Genomic DNA, 17,290 nt, shown 5'->3' with positions numbered 1-17,290 from the left:
ATCTAAGACCATTGGGGTTGTTTTTCATGTGATTTGACTGAAATTCAAACCGTGATTTAACCCTGAAAAGTTGCAACACAATAATCGTCTCATTTTCATGGTTACAGATATTCTCTCAAAATTAAAGACAAAAACCCCGAATGTGAAAGACCAACACATTATGTTTTTGCTTTGTGAAAATACACATGACAGAACAGCAAGGTTTTAGCCAGCATTTGGGTAAGAGTGTATCAAAAGTTGCTGGAAATTTTTAAAGGAGTGTCGAAACTGTTGAGTACATTAACATGTAAATGACAGAAAAACAGGGTGTCCAAATTTAAAACAGGGTGTCCAAATTTAAAACAGGGTGTCCAAATTTAAAACAGGGTGTCCAAAGGACATCCAGACATCCCTCTACCTGACACTCTAATAGGTATTATATAATACTTAGTCCTTGGGGAAAAGGAACAAATTATTCTCTACCAGGAGGGATGACCTACATAAACACAGCATTAGAAGTTTTTTTACAGAATGTTCTGTCAATTTTTAAAATAAGTGTTTTATCTTGTCATTTGCAAGGGTATCATACCTTCAGCGACAGCATTCTCCCTAAATAGTGGTTCGCTGGCCAATTGCCAGTTAATACACAGAGGCCAAGTCAGAATTCACTCCAAGTAGTCTGACTGGCTGTTCAGTTTAAAAAGCTTTCCTATGATCATTTGAAATATGGATCAGTGAAAAAGCCGACAGACCACAGCAGTGAAATGCAAAGCTAACTGATCCCTGCTTGCTTTTCACTAACTATCAGGGCAAACCCTGCCTGGTATGCCTGGTAGAAACTTTTATTTCACTGCAACTCAGCTGTGGAAAGAGGCGTTTGTTTTTAAACCCCCCTACAAAGCTGTCGAATTTGAAGACAGCATCTCCAAAATGTTTACTGAAGACGAAACCCTGTTTAGACATCCTTTTATCTACCAAGGCAGTGGGCCATGTCCCAGGGGAAACAGTAACACTGATAGAGCACAAAAGACTCCAAATGATGCCCTAATTACAGGAAGACCCCAAAACAAAGTCATTCAAATGCTTTCTTCATCCTCATTCCTCCGCCTCAAAATTTCTGATTCAATGCTCTCCCTTTCAAAAGAGACGACAAGAAAGCCAGTTTCTTTCTTTCCGTAAAAAACAAAACTGGTTAAGCAGGGCAGCGCACATTCATTGAGATTCCACAATGGACTATTAAAGTAACTCGAGCACGCCTTGAGCGTGTCTTAGGTTTTTTTTTCTTCTCACCAATTTCTTTCCATCCAGCAGAATGTGGTTTTAAAAGACTCTAGTCAGGGAATTGCAAATACCTCCTCCTATTTTCACTTTTCCGTTTTTCATTACGTTTGGGGGAAGTGGGGGCGCAACTCTGCAACACAATACGCTGCCGGCTAATGGGTTCACAGCCAGAGCCTTGGCTGCTACCAGAGCTGTCCCAACCTATTACCATTCTCAAATGTTTAACCGGAGATTGCTTGCCAACCCCATGTTGGGCTCTCTGGAGGAACGAGTAGGGTTTATAAAGAAGGGGAGCGGAGAAAATGTCAGGTTTGGCCGCCGATTGTTTTCACACTAGATGAAGGTGGAATTATCCGACACCAAGACAAATCCAGGCAGAATTGGTGTGTTGTTTTTATCAATTACGACCCTGTGAAGATATTATCCTTGTTTTATTGTAAAAACCAGAAGAAAAAGAAGGGAAAAAATGATAAAGGAACTACAAAACAACTCAAGGGTGTTATACAAATAACCAAATCAAAACACAAAACGCTGCTGGGGGACTCTTCGCTAACTCAAACCCATTTTTGTCTGTCCAACTTCGTCAAATTAAATTGCTTCCATCTCAAGGCCCTGACACATGAAAAGACGTATGAAAAGTCTCTCCAGTCCAAAATGTGAGGAGAAAAAAAAAACAGAAATCCACAGATCACGTACTCTTACTCATAGTTGGGGCAAAATTATATTTAGTTTTTGAATTTATATAATTCACAGACACAGGAAAGTGTGCATGGAAACACTTCGGAAATATTACAGTTAAGTTCAACAAATATAACACCTCTTGCAGATAAGTCCAGCACTTCAAGATACTTATTTTTCACCATTCATGAGCACGGAAAATGTGCATGGAAATACTTCCGAAATATTACCGTCAAGTCAAATAAATATAACGTTGCAGATAAGTCCTGTACTTCAAGATTAGCAAAAGTTTACTTATTTTGTCACTATTCAAAATAAGCACGAAAAGTGTGCATGAAAACACTTCCGAAATAATACGGTCAAGTCAAACACGAAAGCCAAGTCCAGCAATTCTCCAGATTATTGAGTAGGTTTTTTTTCCTTTTTTTTTAATACAATTCATCAAGGCACCGAAAGTGTGCATGAAATTAGGCTAATTGTATTCAGTTACCCAGATGAAAAGAGAAAATTATGGCTCAATAAACAGCCTTGGGGAGCAGAAAATCCACTTGATAAGCATCTTTAGCCTCTGGCAGTGCCAGACCATGGCATGCTTGGTGCAGGCAGTGGGTGGCTTAAGGTGTGCCTTCTTTTTCTCACTGGATTGTGTATTGACCTGAGCACTTGATACAATCCAATGTATGCACAGTGCCCACATACAAAGCCGTTCTTCACACATGTAATGAGTTTACACACAGTCTGTACACTTCTAGTATCTATTTGTTGTAACACTTGCATTGAGGTGCAATGCAAACTAATGAATTCTAAATGGGACATTATTAACGCCAATTCAAAGTCACCACATCCAGAAACAGATAACTCAAAAGATTGTCTTTAAGTCCATTTCTCTCTTAGCTGAGTCAACAAACCGGCACTGGCTTTTCCTTGTAAGTTTATTTATTTTCCTGTACTTTTTTACATCCTTTACGCAGCCCGCGCAGCACGGTGGCCCGTTTCCTTTGAGCAAATAGCTGTCCTTTTTCCCTCGCAAACAAAACTATAAAGGAGGTTCGCAATTTGTTTAAACACCTGAGAAGAGAGCCTGTTTTCTGTACAAACATCATTTCTTGAAGTGTTTATGTCAGAAAATGGCTTCGCTTTACTTTCGAAAGCACAGTTTTCAATTGGTCATTTTTCCCACAACAAAAAAAGTTCACCTCACCCTGTTGGGTTATATGTCAGGTTGTGATGTCATACGCAAACCTGTTACAGAGAACTCCATGGTAACACACCCCATCTTACAAATAAATAAAAAACACACGGGTAACACACCCCATCTTACAAATAAATAAAAACACACGTTAATGGAAACTTTCTTTCTATCAAAAAGTACTCCAACCCTGTTCGAAACCATCACACTACATTTCATTTTGGTGCTACGGTTAATGATTTTAAGATTTGTTTTTAAAGGAAAATACAAAAAAATAATTGTTTAACAGGCGAGCCACACAAAATTACGAAAAGTGATAATGGCACTTTGGACCATAGGACAAACAGGTTGTAGCTGTTACTGTTATTGTATCTAAAATTATCGCTACTTCTTTGTACATTATTGAAAAATGTTCTCAACAATGATTCATAATTGAAAGTGTTTTTTTTCTTATGAAAAGACACAAGTTAAAAATAAAAAAATATATATGTAGAGTACAAAGCACACAATGCAAAGGTTTCATGTCTGAAATGTACTTGGAGTCCCACCCCCCCCCCCCAAAAAAAAATAAAAATAGAAATCAACTCCAGGCCAGTTAAGAAATGTAGGCCCATGGTAGGCCTACAATAATTCTACGAAACACAAAACTGTTTTTGATCAAACCTTCCTTTAAAACGGTTTAAGGCCCTTCTCGTTCGTCCGTGACAAACCGTGGGTGCCAAATTATATCAGGACTCGGGAGGTGAGGGATTATATATACATGCAATGGAATGTTAACTTTGAATCATTCATGTATGGGATTTATATCAATCCACTTGAAGTATGTTTGCATCTGAATTCCAAATTCTATTTATTGATTAGATTTCAAGTTAAAATTCTCAGAAGTGTTCATAACGAATTGGAGGGTTATTTCTGTGCGATTTCTTTTTTACGGTTTTAACAGAGTTAAAATTCCCAGATGTGTTCATAACAAATTGGAGGTTATTTCTGTGCGATATTTTTTTTATGGTTTGAACAGAGTTAACTTAAAATTAAATTATTACTTTATCGTAATGGGTTTCGATTGGGTGTATTTTTTTAGTTCATTCAGAGTGCATTGAAAAGAAATTCCTGAGAAAAGAAAGGGTTGAAACATTCACAGAGCGCTTTTTTTAGACATGCAACTTTTTTATTGCAAAACAAACAAGACAAACTGTCAGGGATGCAGACGTTTATGTACAGTTTGTGTTTTTGATTTTTTTTTGTAGCACTGAAGTTTAGAGTGGTTTAGGAAATCAGTTGAAGCTGAGAAAAATCTGTGCCTGTTTATTATAAGAAAACATTTTATGGGCTCATGCTTTCGGTTTTCAGCATTGTTCTAAGGTTGTTTTAGTGTTACTGAATGCACCCCAGTACATTGTTAACCACAACAAATAGTCTCACAATTCCAGAACTTCCAAAGCCTGACTTGAAATTAAAAAAATATTTTGCACTTTGAGACAAACATAAAAAAAGTGCATTTAAAGCCATTACACACTTTCGGTAAACAGTATTGTCCAAGTCCCACACTTTGTGTATCACAACTTATATATAAAATAATAAACCTGTGAAAATTTAGGCTCAATCGGTCATCGGAGTCGAGAGAAAATAATGGGAAAATCCACTCTTGTTTTCGCGCGTTTCGCCGTGTCATGACATGTGTTTACAATAAATCCGTAGTTCTCGCTAACGAGAATTAATATTGTTTTAATGTTTTCTCAAAAAGTAAAGCATTTCGTGGAACAATATTTCAAGAGAAGTCTTTCACCATTACCTTCTGTAAACCCTGTAAATTATTTGTAAATCTGTGATTTTTTTTTTTTTCTGTACCGAAAGTGTATAATGGCTTTAAAAACAAAAACAAAAGTTTTTATCAGGCTATTTTGATTCTTATAGCAACTTGCTCATTTCAGTGAGTTTCTAATCTTTAAATTTACACCCCTTAAGTTTATTGATGTCCTTTTTTAGACCCAATGTTTCACATTCAATTCAAATCAATATGACTAATTGTGAAGCCGATACATGCATTTTTGCATTTACAATGCAGGCTATTTTGGTTGGTAAGCGGTACTTATAACAACAGCCAGGCCCGTTTCATTATTTGCCTCTAAAAATGGCATCCAACATAAAGAAGTACAAAACCTTTTAACTTCCTCCACTCATCAATTCCAATTTCAAAGAAACTTAAATTAGATTTCAAATTGAAGCATTACTCTTCCCCCTGTAATCATGAGCACAACTTTTTGACATTTTGCAATCACACTTTTTCACTGACTTTCTTTACAAAAAGCTTTAATTCCAAGAAAAAAGCAGACACAATGCCTTAAAAGTGACCTTTCTTCCACAGGAGTTAACAACTTATCGCCCACCGTGTAGTTCAAAGAGACACCAAATACTACAAAACCATCTGTAAAAAGCATCACAAGAAAACCCCCACAAAGTCCTGAAGAGAAAAAAAAACTACCAAGTAATCCCCTAACTATTTCTTTCCAGTGTTTTCTCAACAATAATTGGATTCCTTCCACTCGTGTTCCAACTACATACTGGGCCCTGGTTGCCGGTAGTAACTAAGGTCCACGGTGGTGGGGTCTTAGCTTTGGTCCATGCGTTGCCTTGAGAATTTACCGGAGTTCCGCCTGGCTTGGCGCAGACCACACACGGGCATGAGGCCGGCCCAGGGTCATCGCATAAACATGGCTGCCTTAAATGTAGTGGAAATGCAATACACGGCGACCCTGAGCAACGTACGTGCGTGTTGAGCATGTGCTAGTGGTGGTGGATAACAAACCCAATGAATTTTTCCACGTGTCAAACACAGGGCAATTGTTTTAACTCACTCAATTTGCTTAAAACTAGGTGAAGTTCCATTTTTGGTTAGCTGTTTTTTCTGTTATAGAGTAGGTTTACATGTTCAGTTAAAAGTTGGAGGGAAATTTAACTTGAATTAGTAGTGACGTCAAAGCAAACCTGCGGGGGTAAAACAAGCAATGAAGAGTTTTTAAAACACAAGATGTACATGATGTAGTTTGTTTTTTATGTCAACCAAAACTTACCTTCTACCCAAAGTTTCTCCACATCCGTTTCGATTCTGGCTTGTTTGAGACCAACAGCAAACGCTCCCATTATTATAACTCCCAAGAACAGTACTTTCCCACTGTGAAACTGGATGTAGCAGCCGAGAAAAAAGAGTAGAGCTTGGAGTTTCCCACGAAGCCAAAGTGCAGACTTGTTCCCCTGTGCCCGACCCTGTAGTTGGGAATCGAACGGGGGAGAGGATGGGTTAGTCGGGCCGGCATCAGGCTCTTCGCTTCCTTGGCCTCGTAGAGGCGAAATCGTGGATGAATTCGACTCAATACTGTCCCGTTTTAGCGATGTATTTCATGCTCATAACTTTCAACAATATGTCTGGTGCTGGTTGCATTTGATAATCGAAGATTTGTGCGTGAGAACATGTCACCACGGGTTAACTTGACCATGGTGACCCTTGCCTGTATCTACGGTGATATGTATATGCCAACCCAGCTATGTCTTGTTCGCCTCACACAATTTGGACCAGACGGTTTATCAATTTATTTTTCAGCAACCTACAGTTTCGAATCACATATTTATAAGGGTTCACCACAATTACAAATTAACACTGCCCTACTTTCATTTAGAAAGTTCGCTTTAGGAATGCACTCTGCAGAAAAAATGTTGTCATCAGTCTATAAATAAAAACTTTATCAGAATACTATACCAAAAATAAGGTTACACTAAACGTTTGGTCTTAGCTTATGTCAAGTAGGCCTAAAATAAGGGTAGCATTTTACTTTTTCTTTTGAAGAAGACCACATGGGATTCCAACTAAAAATTCAAAACTTGGGTCCAGCTTAATTCTCTACCAAGTAAAGGCAACGGACACCTTCGGCCTTTGGAACTGTTCAATTCCTATTAGAAATGTAAATACATACAATTTAACAATAAAACAATTGCCTGTAAATTTCAATTCAAAAATATTATGGCAGTGTTTTTGAGATATCACCCAAAATCTAGGGTGCTTATGTCCTTGCATGAAGAATAATTCAAAATTAGAATACACAATCTGAAAAATATTTCATGCATTTGTTGTTTGAACCCCTTTCTGTAAAACCACATTCCTTAAAAGGGAATCGTTTCACAAAATATTATACAGAACAGCTCAAGTGCTTCCAATCCAAGTAAGTTTTTAAGAACTTTGATTTTTTGAGTTATTTCCAAAGAAGGTTTTTCTATACCCTCCCTTTAAAAGCAGTGGACACTATTGGTAATTGTCAAAGACTAGCCTTCACTGTTGGTGTATCTCAACATAAACATAAAATAACAAACCTGTGAAAATTTGAGCTCAATCGGTCATCGAACTTGCGAGATAATAATAAAAGAAAAACCACCCAATTGTCACAGGAAGTTAAAAGAAAAACCACCCAATTGTCACACGAAGTTGTGTGCGTTAAGATGGTTGATTTCGAGACCTCAAGTTCTAAATCTGAGGTCTCGAAATCAAACTTGTGCAAAAATTACTTCTTTCTCGAAAACTATGGCACTTCAGAGGGAGCCGTTTCTCACAATGTTTTATACTATCATCAACCTTTCCCAACTACTCGTAATACCAATAAAGGTTTTATTCTAAAATTTTGAGTCATTACCAATAGTGTCCATTGCCTTTAAAACGTCTTCATTCATCAAGCAATACTAAAATTATACTCAGTTAACACCAAACAAACTTCAAGCTAACATTCAGGGGGGGGGGAAGTTAACTTTTTACTCCAGTTACTCTTTTGTGCTCTTCAATATTTTCAACCAATCAAAATCTGCATGGCACCAAACATCATTCATAAAAAAATAGTTCTTCGCGCGCTCACTCATTCATAAATCTAGGGAGCCAATAAGCAACTTGCCAAAGCAACATAAATAATCGCCCGATTTAGAAATCTATGTTTCCCCACCCATTCCTCCCCGTGTTTTGAGGTAGAGAAACGGGGGAATTATTTCGAGCCATTCGGTGCCGGGCATGCCACATTAACCTCAGTGAATGGCTACCCAAGAAGAGATTTCTCCATCGCAATTAACTCAGAATGCATGGTTCCCTCCCCGTACCTATAATGGGCTCAACTCGGGACAAAAAAAAGTTTGAACAACAATCGGCCTTTCTCAATTTCCAATCCATACCCGTTCTATTTCTCTGCTGGCATACTCGGCATTGCACCAACTTGTTCTTGTAAGGAGTTCTTCGTAAACATAATCCTCTGGTGGCCCCGGTGTAGATATTCTTCCATCCTGGAACATATAAGAGATACAGAAAAAAAGAAAAGCCGTTAGCGATGCTTCTGGCTGGAGATCTCCAGCATACAAAACGAAATCCTATTAAAATACCGTTGGCCTACTAGTAGTGTGTTGCCCCCGCCGCACATTACACATACACGCATTGCAACACGCATAGTGAGACAAATACATTTCCGGCAATAAGAACACTGTGTGAATGATGTTCATTTTACGGTAACTTTCCAACGGTGTTTTGAAGCGTTTCAACTCTAGACTCTAACCTGGGAATCCGGCGTGGCAGGAGCTGCCCAATGCTCCATCGTTGGCCATTCATGGAATCGGTGGAAACGCCGACGAATTTTTCCTATTTTCCATAATCAAATAAGAAATCCCCGTTTGTCTTGAGAGTGTATCCGAAGACGTTGGCACTACTACTACACACACATACAGTCCTTGAGCACACGTTATGAATTTACTACGCCTTGTCCACACCGGCCTGCTTGTTACTTGCACACACGGTACATGTACAGAGAGTTGTACACACACTGCTCTCAGGTATCACGTCACATTGAAGAAACTGAATAACTGTGATGAAGGGGACTTGGGATCCGGCTGGCCTAAGCACCCCAAGCCCCGCCCTCCCTGTCACACGGCGGCCCTGACTGGGTCAGCTTCCCGCCGTCTGATTGGGCCGAGGACCGTCCGTTTTGTTCCAGCAATACAGCGTGTCATTAGTTGCTTCGCAACTGGCGGAGAAACCACCAGGACCACACAAGTTGCGGCACTCTGCATGCGAGAGAATCGGGCAGGGGCCTTTCAGCGCGCACCGCATAAACATCATTTACTTGGGGAGTGGATTAAAATATCTTGGGAGGGTAGCGGGAGATCTGTGGAGCTGCTGTAGGGGAGAGAGATGGCGGAGATGATGTAAAAAGGTCTTGTGTCTTCTCATAACAAACATACATCCTCCCCTGTATTATGTACAGACATTGCCACTCGCATCCCGATCCGAGGTTTCTAGTTTGAATAGTATAACTAGTCGATCAGTTTTATATTGTCCTCAAACGCCATCCATTAAAAAGGATACCAAAGCCAAACTCGCATGATAACCAGAGACTTACAAACCTTTTCACAACCCACGGTTAAAGTTGTCAGATCATTGATTCTTTCCATAGTTTCATAACATGCTACTAGCGTGACTAGTACCTATACATCCTCCTCCTACACAATAGTATCGCTGAAGTAACACCACACAAATCTTAGTTTCCAAGAAAGATTTTTAAGAAAGACCTGCGAAAGACCTGCAGTTTGCGTTTCTAATATAAAAGTTATCTAATTTTTCTCAAGTTACATTTTAAAGGCAGTGGACACTATTGGTAATTGTCAAAGACCAGACTTCTCACTTAGTGCATCTCAACATATGCATAAAATAACAAACCTGTGAAAACTGGAGCTCAATCGGTCATCGAACTTCCGAGATAATAATGAAATAAAAAATACCCTTGTCACACGAAGTTGTGTGCGTTTAGATAGTTGATTTCGAAACCTCAAGTTCTAAACTTGAGGTCTCAAAATCAAATTCGTGGAAAATTACTTCTCTCTCGAAAACTATGGCACTTCAAAGGGAGCCATTTCTCACAATGTTTTATACCATGAACCTCTCCCCATTACTCGTCACCAAGAAAGGTTTTATGCTAATAATTATTTTGAGTGATTACCAATAGTTTCCACTGCCTTTAAACCATGGAGGATGGATATCAACCAACTTGGATCGCGGAGGAATGATGTCTGCTCATCGATAATTGGATTAAGATTTAGGACTTCCGTAAGCAAGTACCAAACACCACAACAAATTGTAACAAATCTGTTTATCAAAAAGCTAGTGCTTCCTTTGGTTGGAAATGTTGCTTTTTAAAGCCCGGCTCACTGACCTTGGGGTATGCATAATCATAATAAAACTTACGCAAGACGTTAATAATAATACGGTGAATGCTGTCCCACAAAATCAACACTTTATTGAATAAGGAACTGGGTACCCGCGCCATGCAATATTTCAGCAAAACTGCCAACATTTGCATCTTGCAATTAAGGAGATGTTGTACAACAATCAAGGTAGATCAATATGTAGAATTTCAATCATAATAGGGAAGACGTGTCCATTATCAGGGAGATTGTCAAATTTGTTCTTCAGAACATTGAAAGAATAGTAGTTTATTTTCAGGGAACTTTCTGCAGAATCAGGGAGAGTCGGCAGCTCTGTTTTTAGCATAGGATCCTAGCTCTATGGTTTTTAGGTTGTAAGAGAACATTCTGGTCTTAGTTTGTTTATTCTTCCCTGGGTGGAATTTGTCACCTCTACGCCCCGGAGCAGACCACAGCAAAGAATCCTTCTGTTTGGACGTAATGTAAAGCATCGTAAATAATGAGCGAGATTGTGTATAGATTCTCGCGACCGTTTGTTTCTCTTATTACGAGGGCGATGTACCGGGTTTTATAAACCAGTGCAGCATACTTCACACGCTTCCAACAAAACTAAACAACTTTTCAAGTGGATTATAAAATGTAAAAAAAGATTCCATCTCGTACATTCCTGATGGGTGCGTCTCAGTTTTTCTAGATGAGAAACGGTTTATCGAGGTTGTTCGTGTTCAAAATGAACTCAAGAGGTTAGATTATCTACTGTTTATACTTTAAATATGAATTGGTGTACTAGAAGAATACGATTGGACATGCCTTGACATTTTCATGATGTAATTGGTCACATGTGCCTGTATTTCTGTTAATGAAGGGTTTTAAGCAATGGTACAGTATCATACATTTTCCATTGGAGATATTAGAGTTACTAGCAGAAGCAAACCTGGAACCTGTAATAATTGTTTAGTTTACAATTCAATATTGTGCTCAATCACGGTTGTTCCATGTTTATTGCTCCATGGTATCACAAAGCCTGGCTCTGTGCAGAGAGCATAGCACAGATCAACCCCGGCCTTCTCGGCTCTAATCTGTCCTTAGACTAGAAAAGTCTTTTGTTCATAAGTTAAAATATTCAGTTACATTGTCCCTCTCCAGTGTCACAGTGTGACAGCTGATTGCCCACGAGTACAAACTTACAGAACGCCATATTAATTTTTGTTCACCATAATTCTCTAATTACAGTAGCAGGGGAGACCCTGGCGCAAGCGCAGTTGCTGCGCGCCATGCTCGGCCGTCTTGGGTGGGCCGTAGTTAGCCTTCTATGGTCAGAGCTTTACGGTTAGCCATCGATCGTATTGGAGGCGACCGCAGGAACACGGGGGAACACCCCACGTTTGCTCTTTCCTCTTTAAGAAACTTTCACTTTAACAAGAATGAGTTTACCCACAACTTGTGAATAACTTGAGGTTAGAGGGACCTTGACCAACCGATCATTTTTCTATTTCTGTAAAAAGAATCTTGAGCACGATATCTTTTGACAAGTGCGGTAGTTTCGTAAGAGACTGTTCCATGTATACGTTTTTGTACACGCACTATGACGTCATGAAAAAATGAAAACTTTATAGCATCCGATGTTTCATTTTTAAATTGGGTCTAACTGTTCAAATCTATAGTCTTCAAAGACAACCTCAAATGAATTATGTTTGGACATGACCGTAGATCTGTTTGCAAAAAAAAGGATACTTGAAACAGTCGTCGGGTCAGCTAACATTCCTGTGTGTCACTGGTCATTTTGTTAGGGTCACTCACCACTATTCATCTCCATGCTCTTTTTTTGTTGTGTGTGAAGACGACCCTCGGCTGCAGAGGGAAGATTGCCGAAATTGGGGGGGATGAGCATGTACTGGACAAAGGGAACAAAAGTCAATGGGGGCCGAAGCGGCCATAATGAATGCCAGCAGTTTCGGGGAAAACAATCATGGGCACAAATTATGTGGAAGATTATACTGTCCATACACACGCATAGGCTTGCCTGCGGCCGCTGTATAATGGTGGGCGAATTTTTAAAATGACGTCATGAAGGATTCGCCCGAAACTAAATACACGGTGTCGTGATTTCTCGAATCGCTTAATCAGTATACTTTCTATGATTAGTAAATATAGTATTTCCACACATTTTGATTGAAAAACAACAAACTTCAATCCCCCTCGGCTTACTGGCAATCATTTTTGAATTGCCGGATTACATCACAGATTCTCTCCAATTACAAAGATGGTATTAAAGTTATTTTTCAGCCGAAAGAAACAGACAAAGGAGGTTATTGTTATCCGTGTGAATAGAGGAAGGTCAACTCGGAGTGTTATTGAGACTCAAGGGTTTCTAGATTTGTTGTCAGTGTCTGGGTTTGTCTGAGGACACCGTTGATTTTTTTTCTTTCCGTATGATGAGAAAGTTTTATTAATTTTGGTTTTTACCCATACACCGATGTGTGTTAGCACTGTATACTCAGTACTTTCCCGAGTCCTGTGAACAAATATCCCAGGCATGTTACTCGGGTGGGATTCGAGCCTACGACCTTTGCAATTCTACAGCATTGTCTTACCAACTAGACTACCGAGGTTGCCCGGTAGCTAGAGGCAGTTCGAATCCTATGTTTTGGCAGCGGGTACCGCAACGATATAATAGATGTTAAATTTGCATCGGGGATTAAGAATATTAATTTTGGTTTTTACCCATACACCGATGTGTGTTAGCACTGTATACTCAGTACTTTCCCAAGTCCTGTGAACAAACATCCCAGGCATGTTACTCGGGTGGGATTCGAACCCACGACCCTTGCATTTCTAGAGCAGTGTCTTACTCTCACCAACTAGACTACCGAGGTTGCCCGGTAGCTAGAGGCAGTTCGAATCCTATGTTTTGGCAGCGGGTACCGCAATGATATAATAGATGTTAAATTTGCATCGGGGATTAAGAATATTAATTTTGGTTTTTACCCATACACCGATGTTAGCACTGTTTACTCAGTACTTTCCCGAGTCATGTGAACAAATATCACAGGCATGTTACATGTTACTCCTGAAAGTTTTACTTTTAGCAAATTTAGTATCAAATTTTACAAACTCTTTGTGGAAAACATAACTTGCAAGAAAAAAAGTTGCATTTTTGTACAGGATTGGTTGAGCGAACAAAATAGCCACAAACAGTGCTCATCATATTATGACCATAAGACTTATGGAAGTTATAGTATGAAATCACAGACCTCTGATTATTTCAGACTCATCCGTTGCAAAGGGAGTCTAGGGAAAACAACCATGGACAATTTCGGCATGTAAACACATTTGCTTTGAAAACATAAAAAGTTTCAGATAGGCCTGCAGTTTTCTCGAATATTTCAGTGGACACAATCAGTCAGATTTCAGGCTTTCAGTATTTCTATGACTACCAATCTTACATAATATAATATTTAGGGCATATTGGTAAACTTTAATCACGACACTCGCACATTTTCCGTAACTGTAAAATTTGCGACCAAAATTCCGGTACTCATCAGCGTCTTGAATCCCATTTTTGTGTGTTTTAGCTTCTTTTTTTTCAAAAGGATGTAGTCTTAGTTTAAATTTGCATGTTACCAACGTTTTACTCGTGCCGTCACATAGTTACAAAAACAGCCTGTAGTTTGTGCAGTCACAATTATTAATTTGTACGCAGCTCAATCATTAGGACAGGGACCATGCAAAATAATATACGTTTATTTATCAACCTTTGGTAAATCAAAGGTTTGGTGGTTTGACAATGCACATATTTTTGGCTGATTTTGCTGAGCGGGATTTTTGGCACTAAGAACATTACTGGGCTCGAAAGAAGCTGAAACTGGACCCCGTGTTCGAGACTTTTTGATTTATTGAAGGACAAAGACAAACATGGCCGCCGGTCTTACCACCCGATAAATATTCTATCCAACCCGCTAAAGTGTCATTTTACCCGAGGCGAAGTAAGTCATTAACTTTTTTTCAAAGGTGGTTATATCTACAGCAGAAAACTCGTGACACTTTTCTGGTCGGCAATTAGACAACAATGGCGTTTAAAGTTTCTACCCAAACAGGTAGCCATTGAAATCACACACAAACACGTCTATACACAAGGTATGTATAAACAAATACGGGGGGAAACAAACAATGTGTTCGAACTCCTGGACCAGGACTCGTTTGAAAAATCTGAACTGAACGCAACTTATGTTAAAGGACAAACTGAGAAAATCGTACACTAGTTTTAAGTTTAAAAAAAAAAATTTAAAAAATACATAACTTACATAAGGCATAACAAAATATTAGTAACATGCTACAAATTGGTAAAAAGAATAAACGCTACTTTTAAAGCAAATTAAATATATGCTCTCTTGAACCGTTTGATTGTTTTAATCTTATGTAAATGTAGGCCCCCTACAGACATAAATCAAGAAAATAAGAAAATGTTTTTGAGATATCGCCAAAAATTTCAGGGTGAATTATTATATCTACGCAGCAAAAATAATTCCTAAAAGGAAACCACAATCTAGGAAGCGCTACTGAAGCGTAACGCTTTTCAGATTTTGGGGCATAAAACTTATAAATCTGTTTACATAACAACATGACATCGAAATGTTTTACTAAAAATACGTTAAATACTATCGACAGAAGGTCAAGGCTAAGGCTTCTAACCAAAATTTTGTTTCAGATAGGCCTAGTTTATTTCAGAAAAGGCCTATACTTTGTACAAACAATATGACAACATCTTTAAAACACCAGGGTACAGACAGTGAGTTGCAAAAAACAAATGGAAAGGAATCTACTAATCTTTCCTCTACGCTTAAGCCTAGCTGATTGGATTTGTCAGTTGTGGATAAATATATTCGGATCAACATCACATCACAGCTTAAATTTTTTAACTCTTTCTCGTTGGTAAAACCATACCGCCATGGTAAAACATACTCTCGCCACACCACATCTTGAAGAAAGATCTTCTTTTTTTTTTACTCTACCTCGAAAATCGACTGAAAACCTACAAATGACCATGAATGGAAATAACCTATTCCATAAACCTTATAGAGCTAAGACCCAAACTCAACCCACAAGCTCCCTATACCAAACAATATTTCCTTCTATTCGGCCAATCCAAACAGTAATTTTCCCGCTTTTGTTATGTTGTTTATGACTCTGATTGGCGGACCACCCATAGCAGCAAGGGCAGAGCATGGGCAGAGTGACAACTGGTTTATGTCAGAGAGCAGTGTTTGGATTATTGTACTACCCTCGGCATGATGGACAGCCATTGCTTGGGTGCGTGACGTATGAATGAATATTGCCCGATTACCGACCGTGTGCGAAAGGTCGCACTTGTTTAAAGGCAGTGGACACTGTTGGTAATACTCGAAATAATTTTTATCATAAAATCTTGCTTGATTACGAGTAATGGGGTGAGGTTGATAGTATAAAACACTGTGAAAAACAGCTCCCTCTGAAGTGACGTAGTTTTCGAGAAAGAACGAGTTTTCCACGAATTTGATTTCGAGACCTCAGATTTTGAACCTTAGGTCTCGAAGTCAAGCATCTGAAAGCACACAACTTCGCGTGACAAGGGTGTTTTTGTCTATCATAGTTATCTCGCAACTCCGACGACCAAACTAGCTCAGATTTGCACAGGTTTGTTATTATATGCATATGTTGAGATACACCAAGTGCGAAGACTGGTCTTGACAGTTACCAATAGTGTCCACTGTCTTGAACGGCTACGGACGTTATTTGAAGATCTCTGTAGTCTGATACCATGACTGTGATACCGTCCAGCAAATTGGACTATAGAAGATGTACCGATTACAATTTTTGATAAAGTGAGGCTTGGATGGTTCTCCATTTTCTTTTTTTCCTTTTTAATTGATGAAGAAAGAACATTTCTTTAGGAAGTTCTTGCGTGCCGGAAAACCTCTTCATCAAAGTACAGCATGAACATCTTTAAAACCAAATCGACAAAATCAAACGAAAGAGGGCGCTGTTAAAAAAAATCAAATACATGCAGGAGCAAGTGCAATATTGTATGATATCCATGGACGATGCAATTCCATTAAATTCAATTAAAAAAACTTTCATCCGCTACAGGCAATTTCAACAGTAGATCAGCTCCATATAAAAAAATTGAGAGAAATTTTTATACAGTATACAATAATTTACAAAATATAAAGGTTATTTGACAAAATGACTATGGCAAACCAGTGGTGGCGAACCAGACCTCCAAATACACACATTGCACAGTGCTACAGAAATTGATATATTCATCATGCAATTAAAGCTCAAATTTATAGCTTATTTTGCTACGTATATTGCGAGGATCAGTGGTCCCCAGGAATCTCATATCAGACCCGCGCTCGGAACGACCATGGGGAAGGCACGCATCGACTCTGCACGCTGCTGATGCCAACAATCAGGAAAGCACAACCAACCAAAAGATCTAAACAATCCCACTCCAGAACAACATACACAAGACGTCTGACCAGCAAGGGCGCGTTTATTTATCCGCTGGCGCCGATCGTAAAATGTCACATTTCCAATATTTTATATCCCGATTCATCCGTTCAAATCGGAAATGAGAGGGCGGACGTTGCGCAAGAATAACTCGAGTTTATGTCCTTGCCATTTTAAGATATATTTTCCGTAATTCGGTTCACCGGGGGCCCGGACGAACCACCTAACCATGCCTGGATAATTTCAAGAACCACGAGCACAGCTGAGCGGCTGTTTTGCGCCAAACACCGGCGGTCGGTCACCTGCAATATTTCCCGTATCTACCTCTTCACTTAAAGGAACACATTGCCTTGGATCGGTCGAGTTGGTCTTTGGAAAGTGTTTGTAACCGTTTTTTATAAAATGCATATGGCTGGAAAGATGTTGTAAAAGTAGAATACAATGATGCACACAAAC

At 39.1% G+C, this 17,290-nt stretch overlaps 1 protein-coding gene across 3 annotated transcripts in view; it reads right to left on the bottom strand.

Moving 5' to 3' along the window:
- Positions 1 to 17,290, bottom strand: part of LOC139945993 (protein patched homolog 1-like) — a 93,976-nt gene that overhangs the window by 56,366 nt on the left and 20,320 nt on the right. For 2 of the 3 annotated variants that reach the window (XM_071943567.1, XM_071943566.1), the window contains exons 2-3: positions 8,330 to 8,437; positions 6,199 to 6,391 (exon numbers count right to left, since the gene is read on the bottom strand). In XM_071943567.1, the coding sequence (XP_071799668.1) occupies positions 6,199 to 6,391; positions 8,330 to 8,437 (301 nt within the window). Of the gene's footprint in view, positions 1 to 6,198; positions 6,392 to 8,329; positions 8,438 to 8,703; positions 8,990 to 17,290 lie in introns of those variants that run through there. The other variant, XM_071943568.1, reaches the window with a different exon arrangement.

This window comes from Asterias amurensis, chromosome 13 (genome assembly GCF_032118995.1).
Source record: "Asterias amurensis chromosome 13, ASM3211899v1".
Taxonomy (NCBI): Eukaryota; Metazoa; Echinodermata; class Asteroidea; order Forcipulatida; family Asteriidae; genus Asterias; species Asterias amurensis.
Note: the sequence above shows the minus strand (reverse complement) of the source record. Positions and strands in the feature narration are given on the sequence as shown.